The 21,123-nt window shown below is 43.4% G+C and overlaps 1 protein-coding gene across 1 annotated transcript in view; it reads left to right on the forward strand.

Moving 5' to 3' along the window:
- LOC135553943 (sodium channel protein type 4 subunit alpha B-like) overlaps positions 1–16,053 on the forward strand; it is a 55,232-nt gene extending 39,179 nt beyond the window's left edge. The window contains exons 18-27 of the mRNA XM_064985898.1: positions 2,859–2,985; positions 4,155–4,309; positions 4,407–4,580; positions 4,768–4,890; positions 5,177–5,458; positions 11,836–11,889; positions 11,993–12,130; positions 12,279–12,383; positions 12,769–13,039; positions 13,177–16,053. Of these exons, the coding sequence (XP_064841970.1) occupies positions 2,859–2,985; positions 4,155–4,309; positions 4,407–4,580; positions 4,768–4,890; positions 5,177–5,458; positions 11,836–11,889; positions 11,993–12,130; positions 12,279–12,383; positions 12,769–13,039; positions 13,177–14,450 (2,703 nt within the window). The 3' untranslated portion in view covers positions 14,451–16,053. The remainder of the gene's footprint in view (positions 1–2,858; positions 2,986–4,154; positions 4,310–4,406; positions 4,581–4,767; positions 4,891–5,176; positions 5,459–11,835; positions 11,890–11,992; positions 12,131–12,278; positions 12,384–12,768; positions 13,040–13,176) is intronic.
- The last annotated feature ends 5,070 nt before the right edge of the window (positions 16,054–21,123 follow it).

Raw genomic sequence — 21,123 nt, forward strand, 5'->3', positions numbered from 1 at the left:
CCAGCAGGTATATGTCACTGGTCACCCCCAAAGCCAATTCCTCCTTTGGTCATCTTTCCTTACAGTTCTCTGCTGCCAATACCTGGAACGAACTGCAAAAATCTCTGAAGCTGCAGACTCAAATCTCCCTCACTAGCTTTAAGCACCAGCTGTCAGAGCAGCTCACAAATCACTGCACCTGTACATAGCCCATCTGTAAACAGCCCATCTATCTACCTACCTCATCCCCATACTGTATTTATTTATTTATCTTGCTCCTTTGCACCCCAGTATCTCTACTTGCACATTCATCTTCTGCACATCTACCATTCCAGTGTTTAATTGCTATATTGTAATTACTTCGCCACCATGGCCTATATTTTGCCTTAACTTACCTAATTTGCACTAACTGTATATAGACTTTTATAGACGTTTTCTTTTGTTCTACTGTATTATTGACTGTATGTTTTGTTTATTCCATGTGTTGTTGTATGTGTGTGTTTCTACGCTTTATCTTGGCCAGGTCGCAGTTGCAAATGAGAACTTGTTCTCAACTAGCCTACCTGGTTAAATAAAGGTGAAAAAATAAAAAATAAAATGCTGAGCTATAGTCAATGAACAGCATTCTTACATAGGTATTCCTCTTGTACAGATAGGATAGGGCAGTGTGCAGTGTGATGGCGATTGCATAGTCTAGTCTGTGGACCTGTTTGGGCAGCATGCAAATTGAAGTGGGTCTAGGATGGCCGGTAAGGTGGAGGTGATATGATGTAAGGTGGAGGTGATATGACTAAAGCAAAGAGAAATGACAGTCCATCGTTACTTTAAGACATTTCAAGAACTTTGAACGTTTCTTCAAGTGCAGTCGCAAAAACCATCAAGCGCTATGATGAAACTGTCTCTCATGAAGGCTGCCACAGGAATGGAAGACCAAGAGTTACCTCTGCTGCAGAGGATAAGTTCATTGGAGTTTACCGTACCTAAGATTGCAGCCCAAATAAATGCTTCACAGAGTTCAAGTAACAGACACATCTCAACATCAACTGTTCAGAGGAGACTGCGGGAATCAGGCCTTCATGGTCTAATTGCTGCAAAGAAACCTAAAGGACACCAATAAGTAGAAGAGACTTCCTGGGGTCAAGAAACACGAGCAATGTACAATAGCCCGGTGAAAATCTGTCCTTTAGTCGGATGAGACCAAATCGGAGAGTTTTTGTTCCAACCGCCGTGTCTTTGTGAGACGCAGAGTAGGTGAACGGATTATCTCCGCATGTGTGGTTCCCACCGTATAGCATGGAGGAGGAGGTGTGATGGTGTGGGGGTGCTTTGCTGGTGACACTGTCTGTGATTTATTTCGAATTCAAGGCACACTTAACCAGCATGGCTACCACAGCATTCTGCAGTGATACGTCATCCCATCTGGTTTGGGCTTAGTGGGATTATCATTTGTTTTTCAACAGGACAATAACCCAAATCACACCTCCAGCCTGTGTAAGGGCTATTTGACCAAGGAGAGTGATGGAGTGCTGCATCAGATGACCTGGCCTCCACAATCACATGATCGCAATCCAATTGAGATGGTTTGGGATGAGTTGGACCGCAGAGTTAAGGAAAAGCAGCCAACAAGTGCTCAGCATATGTGGGAACTCCTTCAAGACTGTTGGAAAAGCATTCCTCATGAAGTTTGTTGAGAGAATGCCAAGAGTGTGCAAAGCTGTCATCAAGGCAAAGGGTGGCTAATTTGAAAAATCTCAAATGTATAATGTACTGTATTTGATACCATATGTGTTATTTAATAGTTTTGATTTCTTCACTATAATTCTACAATGTAGAAAATAGTAAAAATAAAGAAAAACCCTTGAATGTGTAGGTGTGTCCAAACTTTTGACTGGTACTGTATATAATTATACGAGGTAAATATATATATATATATATATATATATATATATATATATATACCTCATATATTTGTTTTAGTGTCTTGTAAATACAGAGCATGCCTTTGTCAGTTCCTCAGCAGGCCAAATCATATAACATTTGTTTCATTCAGGAGCTGAAGCCTGAACGATTGAGTAATGCATACCTTTGGCGTGCCTCTAAAATGGATCAAATGACATGTTTCACATGACAGCTCCGCTTACGGCTAAACCCATGGCATTTCAACTCTGACCTCTGCTTTAGCTACCCCAGCTGAGACCCATTTCTCAGAATATGGTGTAAATAAATTATAAAAGGATAAATAAATCGTTTGATCACATAAACAAAACATGAAATAAGACACCACATCTTGTCAAATTATCATATAGCATATTGACGCACGGTATAAATAAACAAAGCCAGTCTTTTTTCCGTTTTGAGTTACATTTTATGTTCTCAAGTGCAGGGGTTGAATAATTCTTTGGAGCTGACATGTTTACAAACTTTAAAGAGACTGTAGAGCGACAGTTGCTATGTCCTACTTCTTTCCCACAGTGTGTTTACTCATTAGTCTAATGTGACAAGCGGCACTGTATGTGAAAGAGTGATACCATATGAATCTGTGACTGGGCAACGAGTTATAGACACATAGGTAACTTAAGTCATTCCTCCTCTTACTAAAACCAAATCATTTTGTGCTGTGTCTCAGCAAAAGCGTCTCGATCTTTATACAGTCTGCTCAAAACAGTGAGTAAATAAAGGTCATAGTAAGTTGATGATATAGAATTACATTTCATGTCTCTCAATCCAACCCAGTGGGCATGATTAACCTCGGATTTCAAGATACAATTTATTTAAAGGGATTGTTCACATTTTATGTTTTTTATATATTTTTTTGCTATAAGATTAGCTACATATGGGATATCGCATATTATCTAACACAGATGTCTCTCCCACTACAGTTAAAGAAACCTATTGCACCGGACAATGCCTCTTCAATATGCAGCACAGTGGACAATCCCCCTGAAGTGGAAGAAGAGGAGGAAGAAGAGGCAGACACCACCAACCCTGAGAACTGCTGGACCGAGAGTAAGGGGATCTCCCTCTTACAGGCTTGATGCTGCCTTGAGAGTCAATATCCACTGAACAAAAATATAAACGCAACATGTAAAGTGTTGTTCCCATGTTCCATGAGCTGAAATAAAAGATCCCAGAAATGTTCCATATGCACAAAAAACACATTTCTCTAAAATGTTGTGCACAAAATGTGTTTATGTCCCTGTTAGTGAGCATTTCTCATTTTCCAAGATAATCCATCCACCTGACAGGTGTGGCATATAAAGAAGCTGATTAAACAGCATGATCATTACACAGATGCACCTTATGCTGTGGACAATACATGGACAATAAAAGGCCACTCTAATGTGCGCAGTTTTGTCACACAACACAATGCCACAGATGTCTCAAGTTTTGAGGGAGCTTGCAATTGGCATACTGGCTGCAGGACTGTCTACCAGAGCTGTTACCAGAGAACTGAATGTTAATTTCTTTACCGTAAACTGCCTCCAATGTCATTTTAGAGAAATTGTCCAACTGGCCTCACAACCGCATACCACATGTATGGCATCATGTGGGCGAGCGGTTTTCTGATGTCAACGTTGTGAACAGAGTGCCCCAAGGTGGTGGTGGGGTTATGGTATGGGCAGGCATAAACTACGGACAACGGACACAATGGCATTTTATCGATGGCAATTTAATGCACAGAGACACTGTGACGAGATCCTGAGGCCCATTGCCGTGTCGTTAATCTTATATGAACTGTAACTCAGTAAAATCTTAAAAATTGTTCCATGTTACGTTTCTATTTTTGTTCAGTATACTGTAGTTCAGCTACATCAGCCTCCAATGATTTACTCAGTTATCCAGGAGGAGGGAGGGAGGGAGAGAGAGCAGGGCTCGCTTACTTAGTGTAGATTTGTTTCAGTCATGTTGCGTTTCCCTGGTTGATATGACAATGGCTATACTGCCTATTTAAATGGAGGTTCCCTGTATGGTTCAAATGGTAGAAAACATTTTAAGTGAATATGAATTCATTAGCACCCCACTCATCTCCTTGAATTAATTGTATTTTTTCACCTGCACTGATTGTAGTTCTGAAATCCCTGACTTGACCAATGTGGATAGTACTGGTAGATGGGGTGCAAGGATTGTTTTGCCTATTCTTACTAATATGTTCTCCTTCCTCAAATCTCTGGTAGAATGCATTGGACGATGCCCGTGCCTTGATTTTGACATCACCGCGGGCAAAGGAAAGACTTGGTGGAACTTCAGGAAGACATGCTTCCTCATTGTGGAGCACAACTACTTTGAGACCTTCATCATCTTCATGATCCTGATGAGCAGCGGCGCTTTGGTGAGATCGAGTGATGCCTTCTTTCAGTGCAACGCAACTAACCGACATAAGTTATTTTGAAACAGCTGTCCATAATCTTTTGCTCCATTCTTCACAGGCCTTTGAAGACATATACATTGAGCAGCGCAGGACCATAAAAATCATCCTGGAATATGCTGATCAAGTCTTCACCTACGTGTTCATTATTGAGATGCTCCTGAAGTGGGTGGCTTACGGATTCCAGGCCTACTTCACAAACGCATGGTGCTGGCTGGACTTCCTCATTGTGGATGTAAGTCAAAGTATTAACCCCAGCCCATCTGTGTAGTGCATCCTCGTCATAATAAGCTATATTTTATTTTATCAACATTTATATGTCATATTTAATCAATATATTTAATCAATATAAATGAGCGATATTTCAGTTTGTTTGAGAAAGCTAATCTTCACATGTTGTTGTTGCGTCCCAAATCTCCTAGGTGTCTTTGATTAGCTTAACGGCTAACATCCTGGGCTATTCTGAACTTGGACCAATCAAATCTCTTCGAACTTTAAGGGCCTTGCGGCCCCTCCGCGCCCTGTCCAGATTTGAGGGAATGAGGGTGAGTGAGTAGTCTTTCATAAGTCGAGAAAACCGAAACAAGAGAGCTGGTGTATTTGACAAGTCTCAAACATGTAAATCTGTGGCCCTAGAAATGAAATGCATTTGCTGATACATTTTTGAGAATGGATCAACAATCCAAAGAGTATTTCACTCCAATGGGTCTCAGCTGTTCAACATGAATCCCTTTTCACATACTGTACAAGCTCTTCTTTTACTAGGGATTTGACTTGTAGGTTTCCTCAAATGTGTAGGTTTTCTAAAATGAACCCTAAACCTTTCCACAGGTGGTGGTGAATGCTCTGGTAGGGGCTATTCCTTCCATCTTCAACGTGCTTCTAGTGTGCCTCATCTTCTGGCTCATCTTCAGCATCATGGGTGTTAACCTGTTTGCTGGGAAGTACTACTACTGCTTCAACACCACGTCTGAGGAGAGGTTCTCTGCTGACGTTGTGAATAACAAGACCGAATGCTATCAACTAATGGAGGGTAATGATGACGTGCGCTGGATGAATGCAAAGGTCAACTATGACAACGTGGCCATGGGCTACCTCTCCCTCCTGCAAATAGTGAGTTTCAAAACAGGTTCCTACCATTCTATAGTTGAAGTTGTTTAAAGTGGTAATACAGGTGTTGGCCTGTGTTACATGTACAGTGAGGGAAAAAAGTATTTGATCCCCTGCTGATTTTGTACATTTGCCCACTGACAAAGAAATTATCAGTCTATAATTTTAATGGTAGGTTTATTTGAACAGTGAGACAGAATAACAACAAAAAATCCAGAAAAACGCATGTCAAAATTTGTAGAAATTGATTTGCATTTTAATGAGGGAAATAAGTATTTGACCCCCTCTCAATCAGAAAGATTTCTGGCTCCCAGGTGTCTTTTATACAGGTAACGAGCTGAGATTAGGAGCACACTATTAAAGGGAGTGCTCCTAATCTCAGTTTGTTACCTGTATAAAATACACTTATCCACAGAAGCAATCAGTCAATCAGATTCCAAACTCTCCACCATGGCCAAGACCAAAGAGCTCTCCAAGGATGTCTGGGACAAGATTGTAGACCTACACAAGGCTGGAATGGGCTACAAGACCATCGCCAAGCAGCTTGGTGAGAAGGTAACAACAGTTGGTGCGATTATTCGCAAATGGAAGAAACACAAAAGATCCTTCGGCCTGGGGCTCCATGCAAGATCTCACCTCGGGTAGTTGCGATGATCATGAGAACGGTGAGGAATCAGCCCAGAAATACACTGGAGGATCTTGTCAAGGCAGCTGTCACGTCTTCTAGGAGTAGTGGGCTGGAGTCAGGTGCAGAGAGCAGAGGGTTCGGACAATCGTATTTTATTCCGGTACAAACGGTCACGCCAAAACACTAGGCGCATAAAACTGACCGGCCCAAACACAGGACTCCAACAGTCCGGAGAAAATAAAATACACATCCACAAACTAACAGAGGAACAATCCCGCACAAACATAGCCGGGCCTAACAGGCTTAAATAGACATAAAATCAACAATCAAACTAAGAGACAGGTGCAACCAATAACACCAAACAAACAGAAAAGGAAAAAGGGATCGGTGGCGGCTAGTAGACCGACGAGCGACGAGCGCCTCCCGAACAGGAAGAGGAGCCACCTTCGGTGGGAGTCGTCCTCCCCCGTATGAGCCTCGGTCTGGCTCTGATGCCACACTCACTGGAACGGTGACATGTTAGTAGAGGAGTGGCGGAGGGAATTCTGAGCCACCTCCGTCCATGGGACGTACCTCTTCCATTCACCAGGCCGGTCCCGGCAATAGGACCGCAGAAACCTACCAACATCCTGGTTCACTCTCTCCACCTGCCCATTACTCTCGGGGTGGAAACCCGAGGTCAGGCTGACCGAGACCCCCAGCCATTCCATGAACGCCCTCCAAACTCTGGACGTGAACTGGGGACACTGATCAGAAACCCCGTAGTGCTGGAAGACATGGGTAAACAGAGCCTCCGCAGTCCGTAGGGCCGTAGGGAGACCGGGCAATGGGATGAGATGGCAGAAAACCGATCCACAACAACCAGGATTATGGTGTTTCCCTGAGACAGGGGAAGGTCGGTGAGGAAATCCACCGACAAATGCGACCACGACCGTTGTGGAACGGGGAAGGGCTGTAACTTCCCTCTAGGCAGGTGACGAGGAGCCTTGCTCTGAGCGCACACCGTGCAGGAGGAGACATCAAACCTCACGTCCTTGACCAAAGTGGGCCACCAGTACCTCCCCCTAAGACTCTGCACTGTCCTCTCGATACCAGGATGACCCGAAGAGGGTAGTGTATGGGCCCATCGAATCAACCGATCACGGACACCAAGCGGCACGTACTGAACACCTGCTGGACACTGAGGAGGTGCAGGCTCCAACAGTAACGCCCGCTCGATCTCCGCGTGTAACGATTTTCCTCCTCTTCTGACGAGGATCGGACCAATGCGCAGCGTGGTAAGTGCTCATGTTATTTATTAGGAACAGAAACACTAAAAAAACGAAACAGTCCTGCAGCAACACAAAACAGACAACAACTACCCACCAAACCCATGTGGGCAAGAGCTACCTAAGTATGGTTCTCAATCAGAGACAACGACAGACAGCTGTCCTGATTGAGAACCATACCCAGCCAAAAACAAAGAAATACAAAAATATAGAAAAAAGAACATAGAACGCCCACCCTAGTCACACCCTGGCCTAACCAAAAAAAAAGAGAATAAAAAGCCTCTCTCTGGCCAGGGTGTGACACTGTGTCCACCTCCCATACCACCGGTGCTTCCAGACATGAAGCTGGGAGGATGGGAGTCGGATCGAAGGGCCGCTCCTCAGTGTCATATAGGCGGGACAGCGCGTCAGCCTTCGTATTGAGGGAGCCTGGTCGATAGGAAATCGTAAAACGCCAAAGAGGGGTCCGGATGAGCCAGCACGGGAGCGTCGGTGAACAGCTCCTTCAGGCAACTGAAAGCTCTGCCCGCCTCTGCTGACCAGCGCAAGCGCGCCAGTCTCCCCTTCAGCAGTGAGGTAATGGGAGCAGCTACCTGACCAAAACCCTGGATAAACCTCCGGTAGTAATTGGCAAACCCTAAAAACCGCTGCACCTCCTTTACCGTGGTCGGAGTCGGCCAATTACGCACGGCTGTAACGCGGTCACACTCCATCACCACCCCAGAGGTGGAAATGTAATAACCCAGGAAGGAAACAGCTTGTTTGGAGAACATACATTTCTCAACCTTGACGTACAGGTCATGCTCCAGCAGTCGCCCCAGTACCCTATGCACCAGAGACCCATGCGCAGCGCGTGTGGCAGTGTAGATCAGTATATACACTACCCCACCCTGCCCGTGCAGGTCTCTGAGAATCTCTTCTAAGAAAGATTGGGAAACGGCTGGAGCATTCTTCAACCCATATGGCATGACAAGGTACTCATAATGGCCAGATGTGGTACTAAACGCAGTCTTCCACTCATCTCCCTCCCGGATACGCACCAAATTATATGCACTCCTAAGGTCCAGATTTGCGAAGAAACGCGCCCCGTGAAATGATTCCACCGCCGTGGCGATGAGAGGTAGCGGGAAACTAAACCCCACTGTGATGGAATTTAGACCTATATAATCAATGCACGGACGCAGACCTCCCTCCTTTTTCTTCACAAAAAAGAAGCTCGAGGAGACGGGTGGACGGCCGAATGTACCCCCTGTCCCAGAGATTCAGTGACGTATGTCTCCATAGTCACTGTCTCCTCATGGGACAATGGGTACACGTGACTCCTGGGAAGTGCAGCGTTTACCAGGAGGTTTATCTCACAATCCCCTCGTTGATGAGTTGGTAATTGGGTTGTCCTCTTCTTACAGAAGGTGATAGCCAAATCGGCATATTCAGAGGGAATGTGCACAGTGGAAACCTGGTCTGGACTCTCCACCGTCGTCGCACCGATGGAAACTCCTATGCACCTGCCTGAACACTCCTCTGACCACACTCGGAGAGCCAATGAAATCTCAGGATTGTGATTAGCCCGCCAGGAAATTCATGAAATCTCAGGATTGTGATTAGCCAGCCAGGGAATCCCCAGCACCACTGGAAACGCAGGTGAATCAATAAGGAAGAGACTAATCCGCTCCTTATGACCCCCCTGCGTTACCATGTCCAGTGGAACCGTGGCATCCCCGACCAGCCCTGACCCTAATGGTCAGCTATCTAAGGAGTGCACGGAGAAAGGTTGGTCTAACGACACCAGGGGAATCCCTAGCCTTAACGCGAGCCCACGATCCATAAAGTTCCCAGCTGCGCCTTATGCTGTAGAGAGGGAGAAAACTCAGAAAAATACATTCGTAAGAACATATGACCAACAGGGAGCTCTGGGTGAGTCTGGTGCTGACTCACCTGGGGTGAACGAGGAGTGCTCTGCCTACCATCCCGATTCCCAGACGAGCTCCTCCAGCACCGATCGGCAGTGTGTCCTCTCTGACCACACCTGGTGCAGGAGGAGCCTCCTCCTCAGGTCCCCCTTAATGCGACCCCCCTAACTCCATGGGGATTGGAGCGGGAGGGCCTGGATGTGGAACCATCAGGGCCCGTTCTGGATGCCTGCGGGCAACCAGCAGGTTGTCCAGTCGAATGGACATGTCAATACGTTCGTCGAAGGAGAGGGTGGTGTCCCAACAAGCTAGCTCCCTGCGGACATCCTCCCTGAGGCTACAGCGATAGTGGTCCATCAGGGCCTGTCGTTCCAACCCGCCCCGGCGGCCAAGGTCCAGAACCCCAGCGTAAAGTCCTGTGTGCTCCTCGTCTCCTGTCGCAGGTGAAACGGCCGTTCGCCCGCCGCTCGGCCCTCCGGTGGGTGGTCGAACGCGGCCTGGAACCGGCAGGTGAACTCTGGGCCATTCCACACTGCGTTGGCCCACTCCAGGGCTCGACCCGTCAGACAGGAGACGAGGACGCTCACGCTCTCCTCCCCCGAGGGAGTCGGACAAATGGTAGCCAGGTACAGCTCCAGCTGTAGTAGGAACCCCTGGCACCCAGCCGCCGTTCCATCGTATTTTATTCCGGTACAAACAGTCACGCCAAAACACTAGGTGCATAAAACTGACCGGCCCAAACACAGGACTCCAACAGTCCAGAGAAAATAAAATACAAAATGCACTTCCACAAACTAACAGAGGAACAATACCGCACAAACATAGGCGGGCCTAACAGGCTTAAATAGACATAAATCAATAATCAAACTAAGAGACAGGTGCAACCAATAACACCAAACAAACAGAAAAGGAAAAAGGGATCGGTGGCGGCTAGTAGACCGACGACGACGACCGCCGAGGGCCGCCCGAACAGGAAGAGGAGCCACATTCGGTGGGAGTCGTGACAGCAGCTGGGACCATAGTCACCAAGAAAACAATTGGTAACACACTACGCCGTGAAGGACTGAAATCCTGCAGCGCCCGCAAGGTTCCCCTGCTCAAGAAAGCACATATACATGCCCGTCTGAAGTTTGCCAATGAACATCTGAATGATTCAGAGGACAACTGGGTGAAAGTGTTGTGGTCAGATGAGACCAAAATGGAGCTCTTTGGCACCAACTCCACTCGCCATGTTTAGAGGAGGAATGCTGCCTATGACCCCAAGAACACCACCCCCACCGTCAAACATGGAGGTGGAAACATTATGCTTTGGGGGCGTTTTTCTGCTAAGGGGACAGGACAACTTCACCGCATCAAAGGGACGATGGACGGGGCCATGTGCCGTCAGATCTTGGGTGAGAACCTCCTTCCCTCAGCCAGGGCATTGAAAATGGGTTGTGGATGGGTATTTCAGCATGACAATGACCCAAAACACACGGCAACAAAGGAGTGGCTCAAGAAGAAGCACATTAAGGTCCTGGAGTGGCCTAGCCAGTCTCCAGACCTTAATCCCATAGAAAATCTGTGGAGGGAGATGAAGGTTTGAGTTGCCAAACAATCAGCCTCGAAACCTTAATGACTTGGAGAAGATCTGCAAAGAGGAGTGGGACAAAATGCCTCCTGAGATGTGTGCAAACCTGGTGGCCAACTACAATAAACGTCTGACCTCTGTGATTGCCAACAAGGGTTTTGCCACCAAGACTAAGTCATGTTTTGCAGAGGGGTCAAATATTTCCTTCATTAAAATGCAAATTAATTTATAAGATTTTTGACATGCGTTTTTTCTGGATTTTTTTGTTGTTATTCTGTCTCTCACTGTTCAAATAAACCTACCATTAAAATTATAGACGGATCATTTCTTTGTCAGTGGGCAAACGTACAAAATCAGCAGGGGATCAAATACTTTTTTCCCTCACTGTACATAAACTACTGTTTCTCAGTGGTGGTAAAGGTACCCAGTTCTCATACTTGAGTAAAAGTATAGATGCTTTAATAGAACGTTACTCAAGTAAAAGCTGCTGTCACCCAGTAAAATACTACTTGAGTAAAAGTCTAAATATACTTAAGTATCAAAAGTCAAAGTATAAATCATTTCAAATTCCTTATATTAAGCAAAGCAGACTGCACCATTTTCTTGTTTTTAAAATGTACGGATAGCCAGGGGCACACTCTAACACTCAGACATCATTTATAAAAGATGCATTTGTGTTTAGTGAGTCCACCAGATCAGAGACGGTAGGGATGACCAGGGATGTTCTCTTGATAAGTGCACAAATTGAACCGTTGTCCTGTCCTGCTAAGTATTCAAAATGTAACGAGTACTTTTGGGTGTCATGGAAAATGTATGGAGTAAAAAGTACATACTTTTCTTTAGGAATGTAGTGAAGTAGAAGTAAAAGTTGTCAAAAATATAAATAGTAAAGTAAAGTACAGATACCCCAAAAAATGACTTAAGTAGTACTTTCAAGTATTTTTTACTAAAGTACTTTACACCACTGCAGTTTCTTACAGCATACATTTTTTTCCCATGTCCAGGCAACGTTTAAAGGATGGATGGATATAATGTATGGCGCTGTGGATTCACGTTTTGTAAGACACTTCCTTCTTAATCCTGTAATAATAATTATACACTTTGAAAGGAGTATGAAAACAAACTAATTTATTATGATTGTATACTCTCTGTTCCAACAAGGTGGAAGACCAGCCCATATATGAGGATAATGTTTACATGTACATCTACTTTGTCATATTCATCATCTTTGGGTCCTTCTTCACCCTGAATCTCTTCATTGGTGTCATTATCGACAACTTCAACCAACAAAAAAAGAAGATAAGTAGCTGTCCTACAGCCTAATATCACTAAATACCAAACGCAGCATGAAATACATTTCTAAAACACATTACCACAACAATACGATGCACGTATAAATCACTAATATTTTGCACATGCACATGAAAATAACTGTATGTCTCTATACTTTGGAGGGAAAGACATTTTCATGACAGAGGAACAGAAGAAATACTACAATGCCATGAAAAAGCTTGGTTCCAAGAAGCCACAGAAACCCATTCCTAGACCCCAGGTAAGCACCTGCTTGGGCTACTGGCTAATTGCCTTAAGAACAAAATAATGTATATTCCATAGCATCTACTGTACTACTTTACATGACCCGCCCCTACACATCATTTCATTGACAGTATTCTTAGTTGAAATACAAGTGTATCATCACCAATGTTTAAGAGGGCAACATTCAGCTAAATACAGTACCACTCAATGAGAAGGTATTGCCCAGACTTTATCACTATCTGCTCTTGTCCACTTCTGTTCCTCCCCCATGACAATATCTTTCCTTCCAAAGTATAGAGACATACTGTTGTTTTCATGTGCATGTCATTGACCTAACATACCTCTAATTCAGTCTGTTTTACCCACTCCTTCTATTGGTCTCTATTGATTGGCGGTTGAAGAACAAATTTGCAGGCCTTATTTTCGACCTGATCACCCAACAATTCTTCGACATCTTCATCATGGTGCTGATCTGCCTCAACATGGTAACGATGATGGTGGAGACGGACGGCCAGAGCAAGGAGAAGGAGGATATACTCTTCCTCATCAACCTGGTGTTTATCATCGTCTTCACCACAGAGTGTATCCTCAAGTTGATCGGACTGCGGCAATATTTTTTTTCCGTCGGATGGAATATTTTTGATTTTGTCGTCGTCATTCTCTCCATCGTTGGTAAATATGAAGAAATTATTGTATTCATTAGTCATGTAGCTACAGAATTCTTGATTTTTTTTCTGAAACGAAACATGATTGAAGAACATAGTAATTACAGTGAACACTAAAATGTTGTTATTTCCTTTCCATTCCAGGTTTACTGCTGGCGGACCTCATAGAGAAGTATTTTGTCTCACCTACCCTTTTCCGTGTCATAAGACTGGCCAGGATTGGTCGAGTTCTGAGACTCATCCGAGGAGCTAAAGGCATCCGGACACTGTTGTTTGCCCTGATGATGTCACTTCCTGCTCTCTTCAACATTGGGCTCCTGCTCTTCCTTATCATGTTTATCTTCTCCATTTTCGGAATGTCCAACTTTGCGTATGTCAAGAAGGAGGCCGGGATAGACGATATGTTCAATTTTGAAACTTTTGGCAACAGTATAATTTGTCTGTTCATGATCACAACCTCAGCCGGTTGGGATGGTCTCCTCTCACCCATTCTAAATAGTAGAGCTCCGGACTGTGACCCGGACGTGGAAAATCCCGGCACAGATGTAAGAGGCAACTGTGGCAGCCCTGGTTTGGGAATTTGTTTTTTCTGCAGCTACATCATCATGTGTTTCCTTGTTGTGGTCAACATGTACATTGCCATTATCCTCGAGAACTTCAATGTGGCCACAGAGGAGAGTGGCGACCCTCTGTGTGAGGAAGACTTCGATATGTTCTACGAGACCTGGGAGAAGTTCGACCCTGACGCGTCACAATTCATCGCCTACGACATTTTGTCGGAGTTCTGTGACACGCTTAAAGACCCGCTCAGGATCCCCAAACCCAACGCAATCAAGCTGATCACCATGGACCTTCCCATTGTCCCTGGGGATAAGATCCACTGTCTGGACATCCTGCTGGCGCTGACCACAGAGGTGCTGGGAGAGTCAGCGGAGATGGATGCCATGAAAGAAAGCATGGAGGAGAAGTTCATGGCCAACAACCCCTCTAAAGTGTCATACGAGCCAATCACCACCACCCTGAGGCGAAAGCAGGAGGAGGTAGCAGCTGTTGTTATTCAGAGAGCCTATCGTAAGCATCTGCTGAGACGTTCATTGAAACTCGCTTCCTACAAGTACCGCGAGAAGAAAGCGTTAACCAAGGAAGACGAAACGCCGCCAGAGACGGAGGGAATGATTGCCATCAGGATGAACAAACTGTATGGAAGCCAACAATCACTCGGAGTGGATGAAACAGTTGTAGATATTGATTCTCATGAAAAACGGGAGAGCAAAGAACTGACAGAGACACAACCTCCTGTGGAGACTACTGAAGAGCCACTGCCTGTGGAGCTTCAGAACGAGATCATCTTGCACTCTGCCCCCTTTGTCATCCCGGCCTCAATCCGTATCTCACAGCTGAAAGAGTCCGATGTTTGAATAACTAGTGCAACCAATGGATAAACACTGCATCATCATGGTCTTCTGTCTTTGACGATGAGACTGCTTGTTCATCTCCAAAGTCCAACTTTGGTATGTTTGGCTTGGGTCAGAGACAGGGTTCTCGCTAACTAAGACTCTGAGGGACACATTGAGCCCAGCCCACTGAATCAAAGAGATGATGATAGAACGAATATAGCAGTCAATTTAATTGATGTTGATGATGATAACCTGGAATGTATTGACTGAGAAATCATAGCTATTGTTGGCAAGACAATCACCAAAGCCTGAGCTGAAAGTTTTGGGCCCATTTATGGATGTAAGCCCAGTTGTGGAAGCAGACCCCTTGTAATATATAGTTGAGATCAATTGAGAATGAAATAGCCTAAGAGATAGGTAGCAATGTGTAAGATAACAATAAGTCTATAAAACTCCGTCTCGCAAAAATATACCTTTCAGTCCTCTGAAAGTAATTTAATAAATATGTTCCTTTTCGTATTTTTATGCCTTTTTTTATTCAAGTTGTATTCTTCCAATCAAATCTGCACTTTGCAGTGTTCAATTGCAACAAAAAAGGCGAACAATGTTCTCAGCTGTATCTTCAAACTTGAAATATGACTCCAAAAACAGGATTCTCAAAATGTATTGTAGTTTTTTCATATGAAATTATGACTTTTGGTACCTCGGTCATTTTAACCAAAACTTTTGTTTCTGCCCTATCATTTCCCAAATACCTGTACAAGAATGTCAAATAAAGATGTTAAATCTATTTTTCAGTGAATACAATTGTATTTTGAAAAGTTATTATTTGTTTGGTTTGATGTATTTGGCCAACACTTTTGTCTGTTAATTTTAAGGTGTTAAAGCAAATACTCACACTGTGATGTACAGTATATACAAGGTATTTTATATTTTTTTTACCCAAAATATATTTAATAATAAATATGACCTGTGCCTTTAACATATTAAATAATAAAACACTTTAATTGATGAAGGTTTAGAAAACAGATGGAGAAATAATTAGCATTTGCAATAATCAACTAATTCTGCTGAATAACACTTAATTTGTAAAAAAATTTCAAGGTCATTTTTCTTTTTTTGTCAAATTTCTTAATTTTCTGTATATTTCCTTTGATTTGATTTTTAAGGTAATTTACTTTATTTTTTCTCATTGTAGTAACACAAGTAACCTAACACAAGTACTACTAACAGTGTTCGGTTTTTAATCTGCAATTATTTATGGTATTAAGCAGTATGATGATAGAAATGAATAATTACATATCTTCACAATAGGTGCACATGCTGAAATGTACTGGTCTGTTTATTGGAACATGGGGCTTTGTAACACCAGAGTTGTTGTTTTGATTTTCACAAGGGGCACATACTATATGTGTTAACTGAGTCGCTCCGGATAAAAGCTTCAGCTAAAATGACCATACAAGTCTTAACACAGAAATGTCTTAATCATGGGAATGCAGTAGGACAGCACCTTGCAGCATCATTTGTACTATAGAATGAAGCCTTGTTAGGAATGCAGTTTATTCATTAAAAAGTGCCATGTTAACTACTTTTTAATGATACTTTAATATCAATCTCACCTAAATGTGTGTCCAGTATCTTACACAATCTCTGTTTGGAGAGGCACATTTGACAATTGACACTAATACACTCCGATTAGCGCAATCAAGCACACTGCGATTTCTTTGGAGACTTGTATGAGAAACACATGGATTAATTACATATGCATGGAACCAGCTTGAGTTAGTACTACAAGTCCTAACTGCACCATCAAATGTGTGTCCGTTTGCGTTTTGAAAACAGTGTGTGGAGGACATTAGGTCACATATGCAGTGCCTTGCGAAAGTATTCGGTCCCCTTGAACTTTGCGACCTTTTGCCACATTTCAGGCTTCAAACATAAAGATATAAAACTGTATTTTTTTGTGAAGAATCAACAACAAGTGGGACACAATCATGAAGTGGAACAACATTTATTGGATATTTCAAACTTTTATAACAAATCAAAAACTGAAAAATTTGGCGTGCAAAATTATTCAGCCCCCTTAAGGTAATACTTTGTAGCGCCACCTTTTGCTGCGATTACAGCTGTAAGTCGCTTGGGGTATGTCTCTATCAGTTTTGCACATCGAGAGACTGAATTTTCTTCCCATTCCTCCTTTCAAAACAGCTCGAGCTCAGTGAGGTTGGATGGAGAGCATTTGTGAACAGCAGTTTTCAGTTCTTTCCACAGATTCTCGATTGGATTCAGGTCTGGACTTTGACTTGGCCATTCTAACACCTGGATATGTTTATTTTTGAACCATTCCATTGTAGATTTTGCTTTATGTTTTGGATCATTGTCTTGTGGGAAGACAAATCTCTGTCCCAGTCTCAGGTCTTTTGCAGATTCCATCAGGTTTTCTTCCAGAATGGTCCTGTATTTGGCTCCATCCATCTTCCCATCAATTTTAACCATCTTCCCTGTCCCTGCTGAAGAAAAGCAGGCCCAAACCTGGCTCCATCCATCTTCCCATCAATTTTAACCATCTTCCCTGTCCCTGCTGAAGAAAAGCAGGCCCAAACCATGATGCTGCCACCACCATGTTTGACAGTGGGTATATGGTGTTCAGGGTGATGAGCTGTGTTGCTTTTACGCCAAACATAACGTTTTGCATTGTTGCCAAAAAGTTCAATTTTGGTTTCATCTGACCAGAGCACCTTCTTCCACATGTTTGGTGTGTCTCCCAGGTGGCTTGTGGCAAACTTTAAACAACACTTTTTATGGATATCTTTAAGAAATGGCTTTCTTCTTGCCACTCTTCCATAAAGGCCAGATTTGTGCAATATACGACTGATTGTTGTCCTATGACAGAGTCTCCCACCTCAGCTGTAGATCTCTGCAGTTCATCCAGAGTGATCATGGGCCTCTTGACTGCCTCTCTGATCAGTCTTCTCCTTGTATGAGCTGAAAGTTTAGAGGGACAGCCAGGTCTTGGTAGATTTGCAGTGGTCTGATACTCCTTCCATTTCAATATTATCGTTTGCACAGTGCTCTTTGGGATGTTTAAAGCTTGGGAAATCTTTTTGTATCCAAATCCGGCTTTAAACTTCTTCACAACAGTATCTCGGACCTGGCTGGTGTGTTCTTTGTTCTTCATGATGCTCTCTGCGCTTTTAACGGACCTCTGAGACTATCACAGTGCAGGTGCATTTATACGGAGACTTGATTACACACAGGTGGATTGTATTTATCATCATTAGTCATTTAGGTCAACATTGGATCATTCAGAGATCCTCACTGAACTTCTGGAGAGAGTTTGCTGCACTGAAAGTAAAGGGGCTGAATAATTTTGCACGCACAATTTTTCAGTTTTTGATTTGTTAAAAAAGTTTGAAATATCCAATAAATGTCGTTCCACTTCATGATTGTGTCCCACTTGTTGTTGATTCTTCACAAAAAATACAGTTTTATATCTTTATGTTTGAAGCCTGAATTGTGGCAAAAGGTCGCAAAGTTCAAGGGGGCCGAATACTTTCGCAAGGCACTGTATACATGTTCTATTTATTTCAGTGATCCAATAATTCTAACCAATTAGCACTTCATTACAAGGGGGTCTTGAGTTTGAATTAAGGACACATACTAAGTTAGCAACTGCTTACATTTTGTACAAGCTCTTCCATGTTTGTTAAGCCAAGTGTGCCTATATGTCAGTGCTACCTACAACAGCAGTTCATCCACAGGTGAGAGGGGTTTGCCTCTAAATCAGGTTCTATGCACAGTGTGGACATTCAAGCAGAGGACCTTGGAATTGTGAAATGTAAATGACATATATATCATGCACCATTGTTTACAAAAACTAATACTGTGTGAAAGAAATAGAGGATGTCATATTGTATTTTTTTCTTCCTGAGGCTGAATGTGTGCTGTCAGCGTTGCCTGTAAATATTGTATGTTCAATGCTCAATTGTGAAGTTTTTTGTAGATTGTATTATCGACATAAAGAGCATTTAATTAATGTAATGATAAACTATAAATGCAAATACACAGCGGTACATATTGTGCTTTAAAGCTTTACTTTCTAACAATTATAATACATTTCAAATAAAAAAAGAAATATGGGTTTGGGTGCTCTGCCAGTTGCATTGTATATCTAAAATATTTTGGGAGGGATCTTTATGATGTCTTTGTTCACAAGCACACTGTATATGCCATCTGCTGGAGAGCTATGCATGTCACAACTTGACTGCCTGACATGAGTAGCTTTCAGTTATCTCACTTTTACGAGTCACGACATCTTTGTTCCCGGTTACGATCAGTAGCAATTTCCAGATGTGACGTTTTTCTTCTGGAGTACAAGAATATATGTAATCCCTTAGGCATTTGTGATTTTGTAGATTTTGTTCATTTCTCTATTTCCTGTGGGCAGTGCTTAACCAGCAGTCAGATATCTATTTAAACCTATAGTGTTAGGACTTAGTTCACAGTCCATAAATACTCTCTCACCTTATTATCGTGCCTCAAAGACATTGATTAGATAGTTCTCACAGCCATACCATAGCTTTATCTGTCATTGTAAAAGACTTACAGTATACGGGATGCACTAAATGTTGTAAAAATGCCTTATGCATATGATGAATGTATAACTCAACCCAAGAGAAACATAATGTATAATTAAACAGTGGTAGAACATTTAGTTGGTTTCCTGCCAACACTATCAATGCAGCATTACGTTTCAAAAACAAAATAGAACGCTGTGTTCCAAGTGCTGATCTCTGGTTGTGTTCACTTCACATGAAAAACATTAAGCTGTGCCTTCAGGACGTCTCACCCAGCAGGCATATGACTGCAGCAGCAGCAGTACTGTAATCAGAACCCGTTGGGTTTGGAGCAGTTGCCCTCCCCTCTTCCCCAGACACATGTACAAGCGCACAAACACACACTCTCTTTTGGTCTCTCTCTCTCTCTCTAACCAGGCCCTTCCTTTAGGAGACTGGTGGGGGCAATGGGGCCTCTGGCTGGAAGTGTCTGCCGGACTATTCCTCTCCGAGTTCCAAGCATACAGCACAAGTCAGGGGTCATCGGTGCGTAACGACCTTAAGACAGCGAGGGTCTGTGTGTTCCACATGTCTCTCTTTAGTTTGCAAGACCAGGAGTGGGACCACGACTCTAATGTTACACCCATTCACTCCTCACACTGACTGACCAATCCCTGGTACACATGCCGAGCTTGGCCCTATGACCGACCAGGAGGTCAAGGAGATTAGCTACAGATGTTATCTACATGCTTGTGATGACTGGAGGGAAGGGGCTTGGGTGTGGTGACCATAATGAGCAAAATAGAGGCTCACTCAAATTCTATCACATCACACCTGCCAGCTAATATAACTTACTAGTCTAACTATCTGATGGTGTCATAAATGTGTTTCAAAATACAAAAAAATGGTGCCATTATCATGTTATCATTTAATTTAAAGAATCAATTGCAAGATATGGCATGTATAAGTGCTCTATAAAGGGTTAGAGAAAGCCATTTCAGTGTAACTTTTGTTTGTGTAGTTTATATGTTTTCACTTCACAGTCACTGAGCTGTGAGACTTTTCCTTACACTCACTTAGGACAAGGTTTAGTTTCAAGTTTTATTAGTGGTTTGTGCAGAATAAACATGGTATACACCATCCAACGAAATGCTTATGGCCAGGTTCCTTCTTGACAATGTAACAAGAATAAGAAATAACAGACAAGAATACGAACATAAAGTAAATGGCTCAGTAGAATATAATACATATTTTAGCGTAAGTATAATACAGGAATCCACAATTTACAGTACAATATTTACACATGTATGAGAGAAAGGAAGGGATTTGGGGGGAAAATGTTTAAATTGTGCAGTATTAAATCTGAGTCTGTGCCATAAAAGAGGTTGGTAACCACAATTGTGATGCGTGTGCGTGTGATTGCATTGTGTGCTAAAGGTGCGGAGAGTGAGTACAGATGGTCAGTTCAAGTGTTCAACAGTCTGATGGCTTGTGGATAAAACTGTCTCTGAGCCTGTTGGTATCAGACCTCATGCTCTGATACCATCTCCCCGAGGATAAGGGAGTGAACAGCTTGTGGTTGGGGTGTGTGGGGTCCTTGATGATGCTGCGGGACTTCCTATGGCACTGTTTTAGTAGATCTCCTGGATGGGTGGGAGCACGGCCCCACCGATGTACTTTACGTTTTTATAGCGTTATGCTGACGTGTAAGTGTGTGTGTGTGTGTGTGTAAGTGTGTATACATGCTTGTGTGTGTGTGATTGGGGGGGGGGGGGGGGTAATAGCATAGCCAGAGAGTGCCGTGGATTTCGCCCAATGTAGTGAGACTAGTGAAGCACTGGCAGGGCTTGTCCTGTCAACACGTGGAATCTTCTCCAAACCAGAGTCCCAGCAGCTTCCTGGGAGTTGCAACATGAGAGGAGACAGGTGTTTTGATGTAAGACTGAGGGGGAGTGAACGAGGAAGGGGGGCAGACCAGTGGGAGGAAGGTTAGCGTGTGGAGAGTGAAAGAGAAAGGGATCAAGCGTTCTAATGTGAGTTATGGGAGGGAGGGAGAGAGAGAGAGGGTGGGGGTTGTTAGTGAGGAGGGGTGAGAGGATCAGAGGTGAGGGTACGAGGGTATGTCCCCTCTGGGACCA

Source organism: Oncorhynchus masou, chromosome 14 (genome assembly GCF_036934945.1).
Source record: "Oncorhynchus masou masou isolate Uvic2021 chromosome 14, UVic_Omas_1.1, whole genome shotgun sequence".
Lineage (NCBI taxonomy): Eukaryota > Metazoa > Chordata > Actinopteri > Salmoniformes > Salmonidae > Oncorhynchus > Oncorhynchus masou.